Source organism: Gracilinanus agilis, chromosome 3 (genome assembly GCF_016433145.1).
Source record: "Gracilinanus agilis isolate LMUSP501 chromosome 3, AgileGrace, whole genome shotgun sequence".
Classification (NCBI taxonomy): Eukaryota; Metazoa; Chordata; class Mammalia; order Didelphimorphia; family Didelphidae; genus Gracilinanus; species Gracilinanus agilis.
In genome coordinates, this window is record NC_058132.1 from 171,106,410 (window position 1) to 171,130,418 (window position 24,009).

General features: G+C 41.7%; 1 protein-coding gene across 1 annotated transcript in view; it reads right to left on the reverse strand.

Annotated features, from left to right (window-relative positions):
* The window catches only part of VSTM5 (V-set and transmembrane domain containing 5), a 27,860-nt gene extending 3,851 nt beyond the window's left edge, over positions 1–24,009 (reverse strand). Inside the window, exon 1 of the mRNA XM_044666223.1 lies at positions 23,919–24,009. Within this exon, the coding sequence (XP_044522158.1) occupies positions 23,919–24,009 (91 nt within the window). The remainder of the gene's footprint in view (positions 1–23,918) is intronic.

Consider the following 24,009-nt stretch of genomic DNA (forward strand, 5'->3'; position numbering starts at 1 on the left):
AGAGAGAGAGAGAGAGAGAGAGAGAGAGAGAGAGAGAGAGAGAGAGAGAGAGAAAGACAGAGACAGAGAGACAGAGAGAGAGAAAGACAGAGACAGAGAGAGAGGAAGACAGAGACAGAGAGAGAGGAAGACAGACAGAGACAGAGAGAGAGGAAGACAGACAGAGAAACAGAAAGACAGAGAGAGAGAAAGAGAGAGAAAAAGACAGAGAGAGAGAGAGAGAGTCAGAGAGAGGGAAAGAAAGAGAGAAAGAGAGAAAGAGAGAAAGAAAGAGTAACACAGAGACAGAGACAGACAGAGACAGACAGAGAGAGAGACAGAGAGACAGAGAGAGAGAAAGGACTCCATCAGTGTAAGGGAGTTCATAGTCTTGGCTTTGCCATTAATTAATAATGGACCTGGAGTCAGGAAATCCAAGGAGTCTTCAAGAAGTTCTGAGTTCAAATCTGGCCTCAGAAACTTAACTAGCTGTGTGGCCCTGGGGAGGTTGTTTGCCTCAGTTTCCTCATCTATAAAATGAGCTGGAGAAGTAAATGGCAAACCACTTCAGTATTTTTGCCTAGAAAACCCCAAATGGGGTTAGGAAGGGTCAGACACAACTAAACAACAACAATAATAGTGTTTAAATTGTACTTAAAGATTTATAAGCTACTTTACATATTTGATCCTCATAACAACAATAACTGTGAGGTAGGTGCTATGAGACAGAAATTTAAATGAGTTCCTCAGCAGAATCTTACAGCTATTGAGTGATGGAGGCAGGATTCAATCAGAGGTCTTTCTGAATACAGCTTCTGCCTTCCACCTGCTTCACCACCTAACTGCCTCTGTTCCTGTAATTTCTCTTAGGTCTCAGAACATTTATCTGTAAAATAAAGAGGTTAGTTAACAACAGGGGTTCTTAAACATTTCTGGGTCAAAGAGCCCCCCAGCACTTGGGTGAAGTTTGAGGACACCTTCTCAGAATGATGTTAGTCGCCTATGTTTACAATTGAAAAAATGCTAAATTTTAGTTTAAGGTTAGTGAAAATAAAGATGTAATTGTTTCCCTATCCAAGTTCATGGGCTCTCTGAAATCTATGAAGAACCACTGGTTTATGGACCCCAGGTTAAGAACCCCTGGTCTAGTTGTAGTATAGGATTGTGATAAAATATTCTCGTACTGTAAGAAATGACAAGCAGGATGATTTTGGAGAAATCTGGAAAAACTTACATGGACTGACATAAAGAGAAGTGAGAAGAACAGAAGAACATTGTACTCAGCGACGGCAATATTTTTTGAGGAACATCTGTGAAGGATCTAGTTATTCTCAGCAGGGCAGTGATCCAAGATTCACGATGAAAACTGTCATCTGCCTTCTGAGAAAGAACTGATGGAGTCTGAATGCAGACCAAAACATAGCATATTTCATTTTCTACTTCTTTTTTTGTTTGAGATCTCTTCCACAAAATGACTAATATGGAAAAATGTCCTACATGATCATACATGTAAAATCTACATTATCGGATTGCTTACTGTCTCACAGAGGGGTGACGGAGGGAGACAATTTGGAACTCAAAACTTAAAAAAAATGTTAAAAATGGTTTTTACATGGAAGTGGAGAAAAAAAATGAAAATACTACTAAAAAAAGAATCCTTGATCTAGAAGATCTCTAAGGTTCCATGAAACTCAAAAATTGCTCTAATTCTAAAAGCAAGCTTAATTGTCTTCACAATCTTACTGAAGGATGTCCGTGTCCAGATTTAGGCTGCAAATGTCATGAAGGCAAGGATCGTCTTACCTAAACTGTATATCTTAAGTAATTATATCACTATCCCCCCCCTCCCATCCCCAACATATCAGGTGTGAATATTTGTTGTTAAATGACCGAATGCATTAATGCCTTACTCTTCTATCTCCTAACAGTCTTCTCATTTGAGTATTTGACAACACCGTCCCTATACAGCAGGAGAAATGCGAGGACTTTAAAGGCCACTTATGAGCAAAGTACATGAATTCCAGTGAATGATCAATATTTATCATGCCTACAAGTCAATATTATTATTATATTATTTTTATTATATTTACTATTAAATTTATTCATGTAATTATTTAACTATTACTAAATACATAAAATATTAAATATATACTAAATATAATACATTTAATTATATTATCATTATACAGTATTAAGTACCCACTATGTGCCAGCACCACTTAACCTATGTATTGCAGATATTCTATCATCTGGGGACAAGTTTGCTGAGAGTCTGGCAGCAGAGTGTGGGGAGAAAGAAGGAAGTGATTTAAATATCCAAGGAACCAATTCTCATTTTCTTGCCCAAATCTGCCCTTGCCCTTCACTTCACCTTTCTTCCTGATAATTGAGAGCCCACATCCTGTTTAATGGCCTCAGGAAAGTGCAGTTAAAGCAGATAATGACATATTGCCTAAGTGTTAGCAAGAAGGGAAGAACCAGACCCTTAAATGCAGGTTTAGCCAGTGAGTGGCTGGCTGGCCCACTCCATCCAGTTTCTTCATGGTCACATTCCGTCAGGGAATCCCGCTTCTCCCCCTTCCCCTACAGGATGCCTTCAGATTCCAACCTATTCTTGAAAAGGAGCTCTTCTTCTCGGTGTCGCTGACAAATGTCACCCAACATTCACTTGAAGACTTTAGTCAATGGGGAAATCACTACCACCGACCAATCCATTTTTATTTGGGACAGTTTTAATTATAAGAAAGTGTTGTTCTTCACTATCCACATTCAGAGGAAGAACTGTGGAAGTAGAAACACAGAAGAAAAACAACTGCCTGATCACATGGGTTGAGGTGGACATGATTGGGGATGTAGACTCTAAATGATCACTCCAGTGCAAATATCAATAATATGGAAATAGGTCTTGATCAATGACACATGTAAAACCCAGTGGAATTGCACATTGGCTATAGAAGGGGATGGGAGGTGGGGAGGGAAAGAACATGAATCATTTACCCATGGGCAAATATTCTAAATTAATTAATTAAATAAAAATTTTCAAATAAAAAAAGGTGTTGTTCTTGAATCAAATCAAAGTTTGCCTCTCTGTAACTTCCACCCAATGCACAGAGAAATGGTATGACTCACCTCTGTTGATGAATATGGCTTTGTGTCCAGAGCCACCTGGGTCATGGGAGGGTGTGTCTGGGAGAACCTCAGCCAAAACAAAGTATACTAAGCGGGAGGGAGGGAGGTGCCCGAGGATATGGCCGGGAATGAGTTAACCCCAGGGTCAAGAGCTTTTAAAAATGTGAGCAAAATTATATTCTGAATCTTTCAATGAACTGTTCACCTAAAATAAAAGCGCTTCCTTCTAATTCCGCCCCCTGCCCATGCAATAGGCATTATTTAAATAATAATTTAACAAATCATAAAATTATAATTTATAAAATCATAAAAATTAATAAAAAATTAAATTTAAGGATAGGAAACTAAGTATTATAATGAACGAAACAAAAGAAAAATCATGTATTAGATCATGATCCAGTCCAGAGCAGAAGGTGCCACTAGAGACCATCCACTTGAACTCCATCATTTGACAGATAAGATTACTGAGGTTCAGAGAAGCCTAAGGTCCAGAGACTTGCCTAAGGTCACAGGTGGTGGTGGATCTTAAACCCAGGTACCCCCATTTCAGACCCACTGTACTACCCACTGTATCATGCTACTGCCTACTACATGCCAGTGAGTCAACTAACATTTATTATATAATTATTGTGTGCCAGGCACTAAGGCTAGAGCACTTTGGAGATACAAAGAAATGTAAAAGCCAGTCCCAGCCTTCAGGAATTGAACCAGTGAATGGGAGAGACACTGATGTACCAATGATATATACAACATAGACCAGGAGCCATCTCAGAGAGTAAATCCTAAGAGTAAGGAGGACTGGGAAAAGCTTCTTGCAAAAGAGGAGATTTTAGTTGAGACTTGAAGGAAGCCAGAAAAGTTGGGAGTAGAAGAACATTCCTGGCATGAGCGACAGCCAGGGAAAACCCTTGGAGTGGGGAGATAGACGTAAGCACCAAGTTTGTGAGATACCAAGGAGGCTGCGAGTGTCCTTGGATCACAGAGGAAGTGGGATGGGACAGGGAGGAGAATACTGAGAAGGTAGGAGAGGGCCAGGTTGCAAAGGGCTCTGAATGCCAAACAGAGGACTTGATTTGATTCTAGAGGTCACCCGCAGGGAGCCACCGGAGTTGACTGAATGATGTGGGGGGCGCCGGTGATATGGTCAGACCCGTTTTAGGAAGATCGCTTTGACGGCCGAGGGGACCCACCGATGGGCTACTGCCTTAACCAAGGCGTGAGGTGACGAGGGCTGCACAGGAGGGTGGCAGTGTCAGAAGAGAGCGCCAGGCACAGTCTGGGCCACTGGGATACAAAGAGAAAGTGAAGCTATCCCTTCCCTTAAGGAGCTTACATTCTAATAGGGGAAGATCACCCACAACGGGAGAAGCTACCATGAAGGGGATTTTAGTCTAGTGAGTTACAGGGAATGGGATGGGAACCACTGAGCAACAGGTAGTCACAGTCCTTTCTATTAGCTGTGGTAGGAATGCTTAGATTACTGGTCCCATATTAAATCATGATTTGGGGGAGTAGAGAATGTGTGTGTGGTCATAGGACAGACCACAATATGGTAAAGCCAAATTTCTAGATTGGGATATGAAACCGATATAATGGGTTTGGTCAACTTTCACTCCTTTATTCACCAATCAATATAGTTCCACTCTTCCCTCCTCTCCAATACCGCTATACCAGTGATTCCCAAAGTGGGCGCCACTGCCCCCTGGTGGGTGCTGCAGCGATCCAGGGAAGCGGTAATGGCCAAAGGTGCATTTATCTTTCCTATTAATTGCTATTAAAATTAAAAAAATTAATTTCCAGGGGTGCTAAGTAATATTTTTTTCTGGAAAGGGGGCGGTAGGCCAAAAAAGTTTGGGAACCACTGATCTATATCCTTCCCTCAAAGTTTCAAAGCAAGTGGACAGAGATTATCTTTTGCCACTCTTTGCATACTCCAGTGTTTAGCTAAGTGCCTGGGTCATAGAGGGAGCTTAATGAATCTTTATTGACTGATGGACAAAAAATGTACTCCTCATATAAGCAAAACATATTGATCTTAAGGACAGGATGAGTAGAGACTATTTAAGGATTATTGGTCTCCTGAAAGAACACCACAATGCAAGAAATACTACAAGAAAACTGACCAGAACTTCTAGATAAAAAAAGCAAAGTGTCAATCAAAAGAAGTGATAGATTGTCTCTAGGAAAAAACTGAAGTCTGCAAACTCCCAAGATGCATATTGCTTATATTTAATGACTCTGCTGAGAAACAACAAATTCTGCAAATGATCAGGAGAAAAATCTTCAAATACAAAGGAAAGGAAATTCAAATAACACGACTATTTTCTACCCACCAGAAAACGTAGCAAGGAATGGAATAATGTGTTCCACAGAGGGCAACGGAGCTGAAAAAAACTCAGCCCCAGGTGACTTATTTTTTAAATCTGGGCTTAACCTTAAATGAAAAAAAAGATGGATGCTCAATTGTAAGGAGGCCTTTGAAACATTCTTAAAAAAGAAACCAAACATGAAGAGATTATTTACTTCTCAAACGTTCCAGACAACAAAAATGCAGAAGAGGTGAGTGAATGAAGTAGCCAAAGACAGCAACAGCAATGGAGAGACAGAAGAGAGACCCTAAAGAGGCTTCTTTCTCTACGCACACAAGTAGACAAGGGTGAAGGTGAAAGTCAGGTGGAAATGATGGTGGAGAGGGGGGCCTGGGTCCTTATGTACTGAACCTCATTGCACCCCACTTACAGGAGAATTGATACTTTTTTTTGTGGGACTAAATACAAAATGAGAGGATGTGTGGAAAGGAGGAGAGGAGGGGAGTGGGACTGGTCAAGCCGAGGGCTAGCAATGAGAAGAAGATGACAATTATGATCTTTCAGGAAGAGAAGAGCCTTCAGAGGAGTGGGCGAGGAATCAGAGGAAGGATTAAAAAGAGGGAGATGTCTTTTTTTGGTGCCTAGAGGGGTTGCTATCCATGAATGCATTTATAGGTGAAAGGTATTCTGTGAAAGGAGATGGGGATCTCAGAGTGGGTATTGTCTTTGGAGATTCAGTCCTTTGAAAGACCACTTGTCTTCCTTGTGGTGGTGGTGCTGGGGAGTCAGAGCTCCTGGGGGCAAATGATCCCTGGCAAGTGAAAGAACATGGACTAGAGGAGGAGATTTTGAGGCAAAAAAGATGGAAGATAAATTTGAGGAAGGTGACAGGGGGAGGGAAAAGGCCAGTAGTGTGTTGCATATTTGGATATGTATATATGAATGGAGGGGGTCTTGCCATGGGGTAGTATCCTATCCCCTGGAGGACTTACTTTTTTTTTTTTTTTTTTTTTTTTTAAAGAAATGAGGCACAAAGGAAAAGGGGAGGGCAGGAGACACACTCTACAAGGCAGTGGCAGAAACTTCATAAAGGGGAAAGTCTAGAAGATATGCCTCAGAAGTTTTGATTCAATGAAGAATTCAGAGAATAGAAATGGACTGGGTAGGTATAGAGGCAATGAACCGTAGAGTGAGAGTCTAGAGTAGACAGAAAAGGAGGTTGGATAGTGGATAGAAAGAGGCAGATAAATCCTCTCTGGAAAGAGGCACAAAATATTCAATAAAAAAACATCCAGGGGGCAGCTGGGTAACTCAGTGGATTGAGAGTTAGACCTAGAGACAGGAGGTCCTAGGTTCAAAATCTGGCCTCCGACACTTCCCCAGCTCTGTGAACCTGGGCAAGTCACCAACCCTCATTGCCTAGCCCTTACCATTCTTCTGCCTTGGAGCCAATACACAGTATTAACTCCAAGATGGAAGGTAAGGGTTTAAAAAAAATATATCCAATGAATTCTAGTTGATTGAGGTTGGGAGGGGGAAGAATTGAATAACCAGATAAAAGATGGAAATAAAAAGAATAAGCAGAACTCAAAAGGGAAAGGATTAACAGATGAAGGTGCTAGAGAGGGGAAGGAGTGAGGGGAAGAGAGTGATGAGAATAGGACCAGTAAAAAAAGATTAAGCTAAAATAAGAAACTGAGCACTGCATTTACAACAGAAGAGGGTAAAAAAAAATCATACCTAAAAAAATTAGAGACAAGCAAACCTAATTCTCACATCTTTAAATATGAATTGATTAAATAATCCAACAAAATGAAAAAGAGCAACAAATTGGATAAGGAAAGAAAAGCCCATAATCTACTGCTTACAAGAAACACAATTTAAAAAGTAAAGGCACAGGGGGCAGCTGGGTAGCTCAGTGGATTGACCCCCATTGCCTACCCTTACCACTCTTCCACCTATAAGTCAATACACAGAAGTTAAGGGTTTAAAAAAAAAAGTAAAGGCACAAATCTGGCCTCAGATATTTCCTAGCTGTGAGACCCTGGGCAAGTCATTTAACTCCAATTGCCTAGCCCTTACTGCTCTTCCGCCTTAGAACCAATACACAGTATCGATTCTAAGACCTAAGGTAAGGGTTTTTTTTTTTTTAATGTAAAGGCAGATGCAGAATAAAATTGAGGAGCTGAGAAAAGTTTGCTGTGCTTCAAATAAATTTTAAGAAGCAAGAATTGTGTTAACACTAGCTAACAAAGCAAAAAGGAACATTTAAAAAATAAAAAGGGAAAACAAGGAAACTGAATTATGCTGAAACTATAAACCATAAAGCCATATCTGCACTTAAGTTATACTCTTACAATGCCTCATTTTTGAGATAATCTCATCATCCTGCAAGATCTCATTAGCTTTGGTACTGCACTTCATCATTATTGTCTGCCTCTCTGCCCTGTCTCCCCAGCACACTTTTCACCTTTCTTTGTGTTTTGTCTTACCCCATTAGACTACTTGAAAACAGGAACTATCTTCATCTTTTTGTATTTGCCTTCTTAGCACTTGTCACAATTACTACACATAATACATTAATTAATAAATGCTTATTGACTGAGCTACAAGAATACATAGACAGAAATAAAAGAGTGACAAGAGATTTTAGTATTGTTGACTCCAAGTGGATCACTTTTCCCACCAACCCTCTAGTTGCCCTGATGGAGAATCCTACTAATTTTTTTCCTAGAAAAAGGTGACCGAAGGAATGATCACATAAATCATTGCACAAGAGTAACTAAATAAATGAGTGTCGGTCAGTCAAAAAGCGTGCCAGGCACAATAGAATATAATAGACTTCTCTACTAGCAGCAATGCAATGACCCAGGACAATTCTGAGGGACTTATGAGAAAGAAAACTATCCACATCCAGAGAAAGAACTGTGGGAACAGAAATGCAGAAGAAAAACATATGATTGATCACATGGATGGATGGGGATATGATCAGGGATATTGACTCTAAATGATCACTCTAATGCAAATATCAATAATATGGAAATAAGTCTTGATCAATGGCACATGTAAAATCCAGTGGAATTACTCTTTGGCTTGGGGTGGGAGGAGGGGAGAGAAAGAACACGAATCATGTAACCATGGAAAAATATTCTAAATTAAGTAATTAAATAAATAAACTTTAAAAAAAAGTGTGCCAGGCACTCTACTAAGGACCAAGGGAACAAAGAAAAGGAGAAACAAGTAACTTATGAAGGTAACGGAGTGTGAAGAATAATAACTTTTTTCTCAGAAATGTCCAGCCAGTATTCTCCATGACATGTATATCAATTAGATCAACTGTTTTCAAATACCTTAATGGAAATCTGAGTCCAGTCAAAGAAAAGATGCAAGTCTGATTTTGCAAGGAAGGATGGTTCAAAACATTCACAGGGCCTGCCAAATTGTTCAACTTGATGGTATCTGGGTGCATTGTTTCCTGGGCTCTAGGCTCCTGGGAAAATGGGGTGTGGGTTCTGCATGTGGTGAATGCAAAGTTTCCCCTGCTGTTTGTTTAGTGTGTGTGGGCAGGGATGGAAAGAAAGGCAGGAGGGTAAGTGAAGAGATGATTAAACAGGAGCTCCAACCCTGGGAAACCCTGAGAATTTTATCCATTTAAGAAGGGTACAGTAGAAGTGTCATTTTCCTTATTTATTCCTCCTACTGTGTGACCTCACTTAGTGACAGCCGACTTTCCTCAGTTAGCTGGTGCCAGTGGTGTCATCAGATTCAGGGACTTAGGAAAAGGACAGGGACAGATTCATTCATCCATCCATCCATCCATCCATCCATCCATTCATTCATTCATTCACTCACTCATTCAGTAACAGTGCCTAATGTGTGCATGAGGAGGGGCAATTCCTGGACATTCATAGTTTAGGTAAGTCATAGTTCTTGCCCTCATAGATTTTATAATGCAGATGAAGACATGGCCATCCTTCAGTAAGATTGGAGAGTCCCTGAAGTTTGCTTTTAGAGCTGTAGTACTGCCTTTCTTCTCACTCTTTTTTATTATTATTATTTTAAAATATAACCTTACCTTCTATCTTAGAATAAATTCTTTATATTGATTCTAAGGCAGAAGAGTAGGGGTCAAGTGACTTGCCCAGGGTCACACAGCTAGAAAATGTCTGAGGTCACATTTGAACCTAGGACCTTGCATCTCTAGGTCTGACTCTCAATCTAGTGAGATACCCAGCTACTTAGCTACCCTCTCTTCTCACTCTTTTAAATTCTCCACAGTCCTGGGCAGTTAGGTGGCTCAGTGGATTGAGAGCCAGGCCTAGAGACAGGAGTTCAAATCTGGCCTCAGATACTTCCTAGCTGTGTGACGCTGGGCAAGTCACTTGACCCTCCACTGCCTAGCCCCTAACACTCTTCTGCCTCGGAACAGAATTCAGTATCAATTCTTTTTTTCCTTTTTTTCTTTTAACTCTTACTTTCCATCTTGGAATCAATACTCTGTATTGGTTCAAAGGCAGAAGAGCAGTAAGGGCTAGGCAATGGAGGTTAAGTGACTTGCCCAGGGTCACGCAGCTAGGAAGTGTTTCAGTATCAATTCTAAGACAGAAGGTAAGGGCTAAAAAAAAATTCTTTACAGTTGGAGTTATAACATCATCAACTGAAACTGCTCTCTCCAAAGTCACTAATGATCTAGTAATTGCCAAATCTAATGGTTTTTCTTAATCCTCATTCTTCTTGACCTCTCGGTATCCTTTTACATTGTCAATCACTACCTCTTGGAAATTCTGTCTTCTCTACGTTTTTGTGATGCTTCTCTTTCCTGGATCTTCTCTTACTAATCTGAATACTCCTTCAGGCTCCTTTGTTGAATTTCCATCTCGTTAACCTCTAACCATGGGTAACCCCCAGGTCTTTGGTCCACTTTTCTCCCTAGACAGTTCTCCCTAGATCTCGTCAGCTCCCAGAGATTCAATTATCATCTTTATGCAGATGGTTTTCATCTCTATTAATCAAATCCTAACCTCTCTTGACTTCCAGTTTCACATCAACACCTCCATATTGGTTTCTTTGAACCAGATGTCCCATAGATATCTCAAACTCCACATATCCAAAACCAAAGTCATTATCTTTTCCTCCAAACTCTCGTTTCTTCCAGACTACCTATTACTGGGGAAGGTACCATCATCCTCTCAGTCACTCAGGCTTTCAGTCTTTTTTTTTTTTTTTAATTAAACCCTTACCTTATGTCTTAGAATCAATACTGTGTATTGGTTCTAAGGCAAAAGAGTGGAAAGGGCTAGGCAACTGGCATTCATCCAGGGGTGTGTTTGGAGTCAGATTGAACTAGTTCAAGAGAGTTGACTTAAATTTTCACTAGATCGACACTTAGGAAATCAGCAAATGTTACAAATCAGGACTTGGTTTATTGTTTTGTTGATTGTCTAGATGAGGAAATAATGGAAAAAATATTAAAAATGCAAATTAAATGTTTGTGCCATATATATGTTCCCCCCTCCTCCAGAGAGTCAATTATTAAACATTTATCAGAGTACCCTTGCTTCCATCCCACATAGCTAATCTATCAACAAGTCTTATAATTATTCTTTTAATAACATCTCATATTTTCCCTTTTTTCCGGTCACACAGCTCCAGCCTTCATAGCCTTCATAGCCTCACCCCCAGACTATTTCTTTTCTTTTTTTTTTTTTTTTTAAACCCCTACCTTCTGTCTTGGAGTCAATGCTGTGTATTGGCTCCAAGGTAGAAGAGTGGTAAGGGTAGGCAATAGGGGTCAAGTGACTTGACCAGGATCACACAACTGGGAAGTGTCTGAGGTCAGATTTGAACCTAGGACCTCCCATCTCTAGGCCTGGCTCTCAATCCACTGAGCCCCCAGCTGCCCCCCCTCCCCCAGACTATTTCAATAGTGTGTTAGTTGGTTTCTCTAATTAAAATCTCTCCCCACTCCAGTCTATTCTCTCTTCTAAGCTGCCAAAGTGAGCTTCCTGAAGCACAAATCTGATCATGTCACCCTCTCCATCCCCATTCAATAAACTCCACTGGCTCCCTATTGCCTCTAGGATCAAATGTAAGATATTGTCTGGCACTTGAAGCATTTCATGACTGGTTTCTTCCTACCTTTCCAGTCTTTTCACCCTTTGCTTTCCTCCATGCACTCTATAATATAGCTGTGCTGGCCTCCTTGTTCTTCCTAGGAGACACTCCATGTCCCTGATGATGTGCCTTGATCCTGGCTATAATCCATTCCTGGAATGTTCATGGTCTTCCTCCTTCACTCCATCTGCTGACCTCTCAGACTTTCTTTAAGTCACAACTAAACTCCTTTCTTTTACTGGAAGCCTTCCCCTCTTAATCCTAAGCGCCTTTCCTCTGTTTATTATTTCCTCTTTATCTTGTCTATTTGGGGGTTGTATGAGTGTGGTATGTGTGTGTGTATTTTTTTGCATGTTGTCTCTTCCATTAGATTGTAAGCTCTTTAAGGTCAAGAACTAGTAGGTACATAATATACTTATCAATTGTTTGGTTGATCATTCAGGCTTTAACTGAAGACCTCCAATGAGGGTTAATTCATAACCTACAATAGTGACTCAAATCATTAGGAAGTTTATATCAATCCTAAATTTAAGTCTTCTAGTCTTTTCTACAAGTAAATAACCTTAATTTCTCCACCTGATCTGATCTGATTTTGAGGGCTTTCATAATCCTGGTTACTTTCTTCCAGACTCTAGTTCAGCTTATCAGTATTTTAAAATGTGGTACCTAGAACTGAACCCAACACTCCAGAGATAGAACGACCAAAGGAGAGGACAGAAGAATGATTGATCGCCTCTCTAGTCATAGAATCTATGCCTTACTTTGAACGTGTGGTCAGACAGAGCCCAACTTAAATGAACTTCTTATAGAAACTCCTTTGGCTTCTATGAAAGCAATGTGCTTAAACTGATTCACTTTAAGGGTATAAATGATTGACCATTCCCCCCCCTCTTCTCATGGGTATTTTGCTTATTTTATTTTATTTTATTTTTTTAATAATTTTTATGTTTTAGAAAAGTTATCCAAGGTTACATGATTCATGTTCTTACTTTCTCCTTCACCCCCTGACCTCCCCCACCATCATAGCCAACACGCATTTCCACTGGTTGTATTTTGCTTATTAACGCAATTTCTTTATTGAATTTCAGGAACATGGGGGGCTTTATAGAGCCTTTTGAATCAGAGCATTCTAATATCCCACTCCAAGGTGGCTACCAGGTGAGGAACTGGCCCTGAGGATCGATCATATCTATGTAAAGTTCTATACATGAGATTCTAAAAAAGTCCACCCAGATCTCTCTCTCTCTCTCTCTCTCTCTCTCTCTCTCTCTCTCTCTCTCTCTCTCTCTCTCTCTCTCTCTCTCTCAATATATCAGCCCTGTAACCTTCCAGAGAGTCAGGTTCATAGACTATGGCCATAGATTATGGTCAAACTGATGCTCTTCTAAATGGAAACCCCACAAAGTAGGCACTCAGTTGAGGCTGGCTTCTCATTTCACAAAAGGGGTGAGCTCTGCAGCTAGCTCAGCTAGGAGCTTGTAGTGAACTTTGTCTCCTGTGAAAGAAGGCACGAGACAGATTAAAGACATTCAAAATCTTATTCAGGAAGAGCTAAAGAGGAGTGTGAAGACACTATAAAGGACAATGTGTTGTCATATTCAGAGAATGTGAAACACAGAATTCAGAAACATAGTCATCATTGCACCAAAAGCTGAGACTATTTCTTTTTCCCTTGTTTTTTCAAGGTAGAAAAAAGGTGGGAACTCCATTAAAATACCAACTTTGAAGCAGGTTAGTTTCAACTTGTAGATTCTCAGTGGCAAAGATCAAACAAAATCAACTTCTTGCTCCTCCCCCAACTCCCCATCCTTCTAACAATAAAATCATTTTCTTCAATTTTTCAACTCTGGCTGGGAGCATGTCAGAAGAACAGTTCAAAATGCAATTTTCTGCACAGACAGATCTATTCAAGCTTCCATGCAAAGATTTCTAAATCTACCACCTATTTCATCCTTAATCTCCCCATGAGTAGGAATTATTATTCCCATTTGACAAATGGGCAAAACAATGCACAGAGTGTTGATATGCCCGAGTATAGGTCTACAACTAGAAGGTGGCTCCTCTATAACTCAGCCAGTTAATCAACATTTATTAACTGCCTACTCTGTGCCAAATACTATGCCAGCGATGACAAACCTTTTAGAGACCAAGTGCCCAAGCTGTAACTCTCTTGTCACATGTGAGCCCACCACCTTACCAGATAGGGGAGGGAGGAAGTACTCCCACTGGGCTGCTGGGCAGAAGGGCAGATGATGGGAGAGATGTCCTCAGGAATTCATGGAGAAGGGAAAGGAAGCAGCCCCCTCAGGCACTCATGCCATAGTTTCAGCAACATAACACTATGCTAATCACTGGGGATACAAGGAAAGGCAAAAGACAGCCTCTGCCCTTTAGGAGCTCACAAGTTATTGGAGGAGACAACACGCAAACAACCTATATACAGAATAAATAAGAAATAACTAACAGTGGGCAGTGAGGTCACACAATGGGTAGTCAGAAGGAACTGGGCTCAAATCTGACCTCAAACACTTCTTATCCACACAACTCTAGATAAGCCACTTAATCTCAATTTCCTAGCCCTTATGACTCTTTCAGTCTTAGACAGAAAGTAAGTTTCCTTTCTTTTTTTTTTAAAGACTAGTTTGACTTAAACTCATCAATCTGCTGGTTTAGTTAAAGCTATAGACTAGGAAGTGGAAGTGACAATGTAAACAAGGCATTTGAAAGCAAAGGAACTTTGCTCCCCCTTCCAAATTTGGGGGCAAGAATGAAAAGATTACGGGATTTGAGGGACAAAAAGGACTTAAGAAAGTACAAAGTTCAACTCTTTCATTTTACAAAGAAGGGATTTGTCCAAGGTACTACAACCCAGATCTTCTGAATGCCAATTGAGTGATGCCTCCTTACTACACAAGGTTTCCATTTGTTGAGGAGAAGCTCCTCTGTGCATGATTTACTAATGAATAAACAACAAATTGCTACCTCCTTCCTCAACTGTATTATTGCTACAATCCATGCAAAATGGGGATTAAAAATATTTTCCTGCAGATATACAGCAATGTTAGGATTGGAGTGTGTGGCCCCACTTTCTATTTCAGGAAGAGGCTCACATATTTTGAATAACAACCCCTACAAGTCTCATCCCAGGGTTTTTGTTTGTTTGTTTGTTTTGTTTTTGTCAACTGAGGGATAATTTGGATTTATCCCAGCAGTTGGGGCATGCTGATAAGGTTTTAGACCCGTAGAGAATGCTGATTTGAGACAAGTGGAGAAAAGAGGATGCAAACTGTGATATATTACCATAAACCAAGGGGAGAAGTTTCCATTAGATGACTAGGACCAGTGTGGTTTTGAGCTATAACATCCTAGCAGAGATGCTAGAGATCTCATCCCTCAGGAATAGCCACCAGCTGCTAAAGGCTGAGAACTTTAGGGAGGGAAGCAGCAAGGAACATTAACGAGGAGGATAGTTAAAGGGACCTGGGAAAGGGGTTATGGGTAACTGGTTAGAGTCAATTGTTAAAATTTCAGTGTGAATATTTGCACTTTGGAAATTGGCAAACTCTACAAATCATGGTTTGACTCAATGTTTTGTTGGTTGTGAATGAGAAAGTGATGGAGAAAAAGTGAATAATGCAGATTTAACTTAAAAGTATGTCCACCCCCCTCCCACCCTCAGACCCATTTGTTAAACATTTACCAGCACACCACTGGACAGGGTTTTAGAGGTGAATGTACCTTAGAGATCACCTAGATCTGTGATGATGAGCTTATGGCATGTGTGCCAAAAAAAGGGCAGAAAGAGCCCTTTCTGTGGACATGCAGTTGACTGCCAGAGTTTGTTACTAGAAAGCTATAGGGACTTGGGGATAAGCTGTTCCCCTCCTCCTCTCCATGTACCTGAGGACATTTCTCACATCACCTGCCCCTCTGCCCAGCAGCCAATGGGAGTGCTTCTTCCTTCCCCTGTCTGTGGTAAGGCACTGGGTGGGTGGGAGGAATCTCACATGCTGTGTGATGGGGCAGGGCATATGGCAGCCTATTGAGTCTGTGGTGATGGAGATTCCCTTGGTGGGTTTAGAGAAGAGCTAGGTGCATGGCACATAGGTGGAGGGGAGGAGAGTTGCTGGGGCAACTCCCCTCCCCCTCTACACATGCACCTTTCATCACCCACACCCTTGCTCAGCAACCCAATGGGAGCACTTCCTCCCTCCCCTGTCTGGGGTAAGGGGGGTGCCAAAGAGGGGAAGAGGCTTGGTCTGGGAGGGTGGGGGTGGATCCTGGCACTGTCTCTAAAAGGTTCACCATCACTGCCCTAGACTGACCTCCTTCTTTTATAGATGAGAGACTTGAGGTACCAAGAGAATTTGCTACTTGCCTAAAGTCACACAAATGACAGATCCAGAATTCTTTCCACTGCTTCATGCTGCCTGCTTCTTGGATGAAAGTGTGATACAGTGGAAAATGGATGGCAATGACTTGTCCTAGTTTTTCCTTCCACCTACTCTTGCAAATCAGATTGAAGGAAGAAATGAATTTTCTTTCCATCTTTGAACATGCCAATACCACCTAACTTGTTACTGCCCATGACCAATATGCTCCCATAACTGAGCCCATTTTCCTGGGAAATGGAGAAGGGAAACTGAGGTGAGGATAGAGCTGGCTTAAGGATTGTGTAGGGAACAAGGTAAGGTTATCAAGCATAGCTGTTGAGCAGAATCACAATGAGAGCCTCAGAACAAGTGAAAAGTTTCCTACTGGCTTAGAGCAGTGTGGTGTTTAGCATGTCTTCACGTGGGCTAAAAGCAGCCTTGTGGCATGAGATCATAAAGGGACCTTAATAATAATAACCAGCATTTATATAGTGCCTTAAGGTTTGTAAATCATTTTTCATATTATAACGCATTTGATCCTCATGATCCTTACCCTGTCATGTAAGTGATATTAAAATCCCCATTTTACAGGTAAGGAAACTGAGGCACATAGATAAGTGATTTATCTAGGGTAAGAGGGCTAATACAGGTTGGAAAAAAGATTTAAACTTAGATCTTCCTGATTTCAACTCCTATGTTCTATCTTTCTCAATCCTTACAAATGAGCTAGCCTATATTTTGGTTGCTTCAAGTGGCTAAGTTCCTGAAGAGGATCCCCCAGATTTCTGTATATGTAACCAGAGACCCTGCTCTCTGGTCAGGTTCAATACAGAGGGGAGGGGAATTATTTTAAGTGGATTATTCATTCAGTAGTGTTTCTGATCATGGGGGAATTAGGAAGAGGTCTGCTCCATTTTTTCTTGGAGGGGTAGAGAATTACAAAGACTTAGGTGTTAATATTACAGAAATTGGCTCTCTTCTTCCCTTCCCCTCTTCCTTTCCAGGGCTCCATGTTCCAAATTGACTTTTCCCCCCCCTTCTTCCTTGACCCCTTAATCAAAATCTTCCATTCAGACATATTAAGAAAGCAGTCTCAGTAAATAAATTCATACTAAAGGGTAAATGATTGACAGCTTCCTCCTTAACCCTCCCATGGGTGTTTGCATGTTATCATAAGTGCACTTTGATTTGGTTGAATTCCAGACGGTGTGATGGCTTTCTAGGGCCTTTTAGATCGCTCCACTTAACTATATTTCTTACATGCAAAGCTATACTTTAGCATTGGGAGCCATTAGGAGAAAGGAACATCTATCTTTGTGGCTCACAGATTTCTTCCCTGACAGGGTGGAGTTCCTGGGCTCATAAAATTTCAGAACTGTGAGGGACTTTGTAGATAGACGATCCAGACCAACTCACACATTTTTACAGAGGAGGAAACTAGGATGGGGGGTGCTGAAATGTTTACCAACTGGCTCTCTGAAAGGGTCACACACTTCTAAGCTTAATCTGCAGTTATTAACAGTTTCTAAAAACTAGACCAGTGGTTCCCAAACTTTTTTGGCCTACCGTCCCCTTTCCAGAAAAAATATTACTTAGCCCCCTGGAAATTAATTTAAAAAAAAATTTTAATAGCAATTAATAGGAAAGATAAATGCACCTGTGGCTATCACACCCTCCTGGATTGCTGCAGCACCCACCAGGGGGTGGTGGTGCCCACTTCGTGAATCACTGAATTAGACAATCAACAAAGTAACAAAGCAAGCCTTGATTTTTAGTTTGTCCATTTGAAGCATAGATAAATGTTCACAGACAATTTAATGATCTGCTTGAGCTGATTCTGCCACACCTCTCCCATGCCCCATTTCTCACACCACCAATTTTCTGCTAAAGACTTGAGGCTCAATCTCAGTATCAAGGAAAAGGCCAGAACTGTCCAAGTCATATTGAGCTCTACAACCCTAGTTTCCAATACTCTCATTATTTTCAAGGCCCCCTGTTAAATGAGGCAGGCAGCTCTAGGAATAACCCCAAAGTGGGGGGTCCCAATGGGAAGTAGGGTGCTGGAGTGCCTGGGGAATCCAGCTGCCTTCACTATAATCTGGGGGGACTCAGAGAAGTTCCTTAGGAGCTTTTGGCTCCTCCCAGCCTCCCTTCTCCAGCTGACCTCCAAAAATGTTTCTGGTCTTGGTCGCTATAGCCCTCTGGTCCATTCCTCAAGACCCAGGCCCAGCCTCTGTCCTGTTCTGCTCTGCTCTACTCTACTGGGGTTGGGTTGTGACTCATTTGGTGGCCTTGGCTTCAGGTTTCTGCTTCCCCAGGCTACAGCTCAGGATGAAATCTGAACCAGAAAGCTGTCTCTCACTGAATCACAGGGCGTTTGCCTCTGGGGAATGAAAGAAAAGATGGAGTAGACCCAATATCAACAGAGCCCATCCTTCCCAAACTGACCATTAAATTCTATCCCTTTCAGAGTGGTTAAAAAATCAGAGGAATACTGGATACTAATTCAAGGGGTGATACTTATTTTGGAGAATCAACGAAACAACTAGCATGTGTTCCCCCAAGGCACTTCCCCTACTTGTTGCATTAATGGTTAAAATTCTTTTGACCTTAGTCACCATGCCTTCCTTAGGGTTGGCTCTTTACAGTTTGGAGAGCATTTTTGTATATACTGGGTTATTCCAGTCTTACAATAAGAACAACTGAGAGAGTGCTTTAGGGTTGGCAAAGGGCTTTACCCATCTCATCTAATTTTTGAGCTTCATTACAACTCTGAAGCAGTGAGGTACGCAGGTATTATCATCCCCATTAAAAAAGAGGAAACTGAGGTTCAGAGATATTACGCGATTTGCTCTGGTAAAAGATATAATAGGAGTCAACCTAGATGTGTTCCTCATTCCAAGTCCAGTGGAGAGTCACAGTGACAAATTTACTCTCAACAATCAATCCCATTTTTTAAAAACCCTTACCTTCCATCTTAGAATCATTACTGTGTATTGGTTCTAAGGCAGAAGAATGGTAAGGGCCAGGCACTGGGGGTTAAGTGACTTACCCAGGGTCACACAGCTAGGAAGTATCTGATGTCAGATTTGAACTCTTGTCTCTAGGCCTGGCTCTCAATCCACTAAGCTACCTTGTTCCCCCCAATTAATCCCGTTTTATAGAGGAAGAAACTGAGTCTTAGATAGGTTAAGTGAATTAAGACAGAGGGGTACTAAGAATAAAATGCTAGACTTAAGAGTCAGGAAGCCTTGGTTCAAATCCTACCTCTGGTCTTCTGGCATTTACTAATTGTGAATCAGTTTCTACTATGGTACTTCCCATAGAGGGCTTAGCCCTGTGCTTGGCAAAGAGAAGGCACTTAATAAATGCTTATTGAATTGAATAGAATATAGAGTTTGAGGACTAGACCTGTGAATTCATTGGCATAGGGAATTCCCAGATGAGACAATTTTCTCTAGTAATGGAGATCACCACCTTCTTTGTAATCTCTAGTAATAGAGGGCTTTCTAGAGGTCTAAGAAATTAATTGACTTGCTCCCGTCTCTCAGCCAATATGTGTTAGAATAAGAACTTGATTTTAAATCTATCACCTTTCTTCTGAGACAAGCTTTCTGCTCACTATACCAAATGGTCCTTTCACTGCCACACAGCAGCTATTTAATAAATGTTTCTTGAATCGAATCAAGTAGGGGTTCCTTCCATTTGATGACATCTTTCTTTAAAAAAGTGCAGATTCTAGCTGTGTGACCGTGGGCAAGTCCCTTAACCTTAGTTGCCTAACCTTTACCATTCTACTAGTGATTGAGAGAAGAGCCTAGAAATGAAAGGTCTTAGGTTCAAATTTGGCCTCAGACACTTCCTAGCTATGTGACTTTGGGCAAGTCACTTAACCCCCATTGTCTAGTCCTTATCACTCTTCTGTCTTAGAATCAATTGATTCTAAGATGGAAGGTAAGGGTTTTATTAAAAATAATAATAATAAAGAAAAAGTACAGAAACAAATTCAGGGGGAAAAAGGTAGCCAACTTTGTAGCTTAGGGGAAGAAGGGTTGCTGGTTTTGACATTTGGGATTGTGGATAAGGAATTTATAATCCCAAAGTCTCATTTATTCTCATCTGCAAAGTGGAACTAATAATTGTAGTTATCTATCTTCCAGAGTTATCTTTGGAGTTCAAAATGTCAAAGTATGGAGTCTGTGTTTTCCAGTTCTTCTAGAATGAGTAATTCTGGGGAGCAGGAGAGAACTCTCTCCAAAACAAAGGCATGTCCGACCACAATTCACCTTTGATATAAGGAGCAACCCAAAGGAAGGTAAACCCCTTGAGAGCAGGGACTGTTTTTGAGTTTGTCTTAGTATTTCCCAGAAAACACCAAGATTGGTACTGAGTACCTACTAGGTCTTTTATAAATACTTTTTGAATTAATGAGTTTACCATCTCCAGGGGAAACTCATTTCACTTTTGGACAGGCTTGGATGTTTGGGAAGTTTTTACTTTGCTTTAATGGTCTCTTACTTAGTAGGTGTCAATTTGAAATCTAGAGATTTCTAATTTGCCCAAGTCCCATGAGAATTCACCCAAGGGAAGTCTCAGACTCCCTAGTTTCAGACTGAACAATAGACCTTAAGGTAGACTTAAATCAAATGTTCAGCACCCTTTTTTCTTAGTAGTTTCTCCCACTGTCTCAAAGTCCTGTCCCAGGAAGCCAGGTCCTTAGCTGGACTCTTTCTTTAGTACATTGTAAAGCATCAACCTCTCCCTGATAATCCTGTCTTGGACTTCCCATTTCCTTGTGGCCATGATAATGTCAATCAATCATACTTCCCTGTCCTTAGTTCCCCAAATTCTGTTGTTTTTCTGGGGGATCATCTAGCTTGGTGATCCTCTCAGAGATATTATTCCCAGAGTCCTAGAGTCTTTGGCTCTTTGTGGTTTTAGGCTCTTGACTCTGTGTGGTGACCGAAATATTGAACACTATCTCTTTGCTGATTAAAGACTTGGTTTTGCTGACTACTTTAGTAGTTCTGTGTTTTTCTCAAGTTAACATAGGTAGAAAATTGCTTAAGGCACATATTTGTCCTGGGCCAAGCACCTAGTAAGAGATAGAATTTAAATCTAAGTTATTCTGACTCCATGCCTCTCTCCAGTGTTACCACGGGCTATTATTGTTGTCTTACATGGGACTAATAGGTAGCCAAAGCCAGCCTTTAGGTTGTGAGATCAAATGAGGTTTTATATATAGAGTATCACAGTAGGTGCTTAATAAAGGCTTGTTCCCTTCCCTCCTTCTGACTAATTTCAACATTTTCCCACAACCTGAAGGTCTTTGATATGGCATGTAAAGATAAAGCTGAAAATGTACCTGTGGGAGAGGGAATCCATTAATTCACCTGGAAATTTCTCATTCATTCAACAAAATTGTATTTCTCTATGGCAGGTACTAAACTAAGTCACACAGATTAAAAATAGGAAACAGTTCCTGCCCTTGAGGAAATTAGAACCAATTAAAATAGTTAGCTTATCATTTTTTTGACACTGGATTTGGATAGGGAGGAGAGAGAGTTGACAACTGAAAAAAGTAGGGTGAGATGGTGGAGGGAGGGAAGGACCACAGGGTGTGAATAAAGAGACTTCACAGTTTTGCCTCAGGCAGTACCAAAGCATTAGGCTTTGCCAGTTACTTCAGATAAACTGATAGTGTAGTCCCAGGGTTTAAAAACAACAACAACAAACATCAAAAATTAGCATGGCAGGCTTACCAGTTTTTCCTTATTCCATGCCTGCCAGTTTCTCCTTATTCTATGCCATTCTATTCCATTCCCTCTTTACTACTGTCACTGAAGTGGGGATAATCAGGAAACCTTCCATGGATAGGGATATGTGCTGAGCTTCTTGCTAAAATGGGGGCAGCTGGATAGCTCAGTGGATTGAGAGCCAGGCCTACAGATGGGAGGTCCTAGGTTCAAGTCTGACCTCAGACACTTCTAGCTATGTGACCCTGAGCAAGTCACTTAACCCTCATTGCCTAGCCCTTACCACTCTTCTGACTTGGAACCAAAACATGGTATTGATTTTAAGATGGAAGGTAAGGGTTTAAAAAAATAAACAAAATAAAGTGACACAAGGAGTTCTTGACTGGTCCTCAGTGCCTTGAGAATTGCTGCCAGGTCAAAAAATTATGGATCATCTCTGATAACCTCTGCTACATATACATAAATGCATGTACCTGACACAAAAACAAATAAGTAGAGAAAGGAGACATAGTTATGGTCCAGCAAATCCTGACTCTACAAGAAGACTACCTTTCTTGGTCTCATTACTAATCTTGGTCTCAGATTCCTTATCTGTAAAATAAGAGATTGGCTTGGATGATCTCAGAGATTCCCTCCAGCTCTGATTCTATGGTCCAACAAGGACCACAACCTTTCTCATTGGAGAGGAGGGAGAATAAATCCCAAGAAGAAAGAAACAGGGAAGCTATGTGGCTCAGTGGATAGAGTGCTGGACTCAGTGGATAGAGACAGGAGGTTCATATCTAGCTTCAGATACTTTCTAGTTGTGTGACCTTGGGCAAGTCTTTTAACCCTACCTTGCCTAGCCCTTACCATTCTTCTGCCTTGGAACCCATCCTTGTATAATTCTAAGACAGAAGGTAAAGGTTTAAAAAAAAGAAAAGAAGGAGGAAACATTCTGGAAGCTCTCACTCAGGGAATCTGGTCTATGTCAAGAGCCCAGCTGAATAACTCTGTCCAAGAAAACACAAATGTCAAAACCAGTAACCCATCTTCCCAGAGGCCACAAAGCTGCTTACATTTTTCTCTCCTCTGAGTAGTTTCCATGTTTTTTGGGGGGCCATTGGAGGGACACTCTCATTGATTCAATTCAAGAAACATTTATTAAAAAGCTTCTGTGTGTGTCAGTGAAAGGGCAGGATGGTATAGTGAACAGAGAGCCTATCTGAGCAAGGATCTGAATTCAAGTCCAGCCTTCAATACTGCTGAATGAATGACACCAGAGCAGGTCAATTAGCTGTCTCAGGGCTCTCTGAGACTAGGAATTGCAGAAAAGATGGTGACCTATGTACATTTCTAGAGATAATTGCTTCATTGGGGAATTCCCTAGACTAGTGAAAAGACAGGTCTAGTCCCCTCCCTCCCTCTAGATTCAGTTCAGTTCAGTAAGTATTAAGTGCCTGTTGTGTGCCAGTCACTGTGCTAAGCACTATGTGGGAAGTACCACGGTAGAGGCTGAACCACGACTGGGTTAGACTGCGAGAGGAGCAGGGCACCTGCTCCTGGAGAGAGAGGCTCCCAAGAGCTCCATCGCTAGGGTCTCTGTTTTGTTTCGTAAATGTAAACAGAGAAAACCAACAAGCATCCCTCTCCGCACAGACACACACGGACACACACACACACACACACAGGCAGACGCACACACAGATACACACGAGAAGAGGTGGGGAGGGGCCAGGGTGAGTTATAAAAGAGGTCCCAGCTGGAGTGCTGCTGAGGCTCCCGGCTTCCCGATCTGATAACACACCAGCCACGTGCAGCGCTGCCCACGAGTGGGTGCCCACGGGCAGGGGACTGCGAACATCCCTGGCCTTTCTGCTCTCTAAGGATGGACCCCAAAGGCCTGCAGCTCAGGCCCTGGGAAAACAACCAGGAGGCAGTCGCCGAGAAGCCCCGGGCTGCCAGGCTGCTCGCTGTCCTCGCTGCGGCAGTCCTGCCGCTGGCCGGCAGCAGTAGCTAAGTGAATTATTAGGTCCTTGCAGCCAGCGGTGGACTCTGAACCGAAGCCACCGCCAGGGCCTGGCCCTAGGCAGCAGCCTGGCACCACCCCATTGGGAGGACTCGAGGCAAACGATTACCCTGCCCTCTCTCCCAGCCAGCGTTCAGCAGAGAGAAGACAGCTCAACCACGAGCTCCAGACACGCCGGACTAGCTCGAGAAGCTGACCGCTCCCTTTCCCCTAGCCTTCCCGCCCCTGTCCGGGAGCTCCAAGCGCTTACTTTGCAGGCAGCGGGCTGCGGCCAGGCAGAGGGCGAAGAGTCCCAGGGTGATGCCTCGGTTCCTCCTCCTCCAGCTCCGCAATGGCCTCAT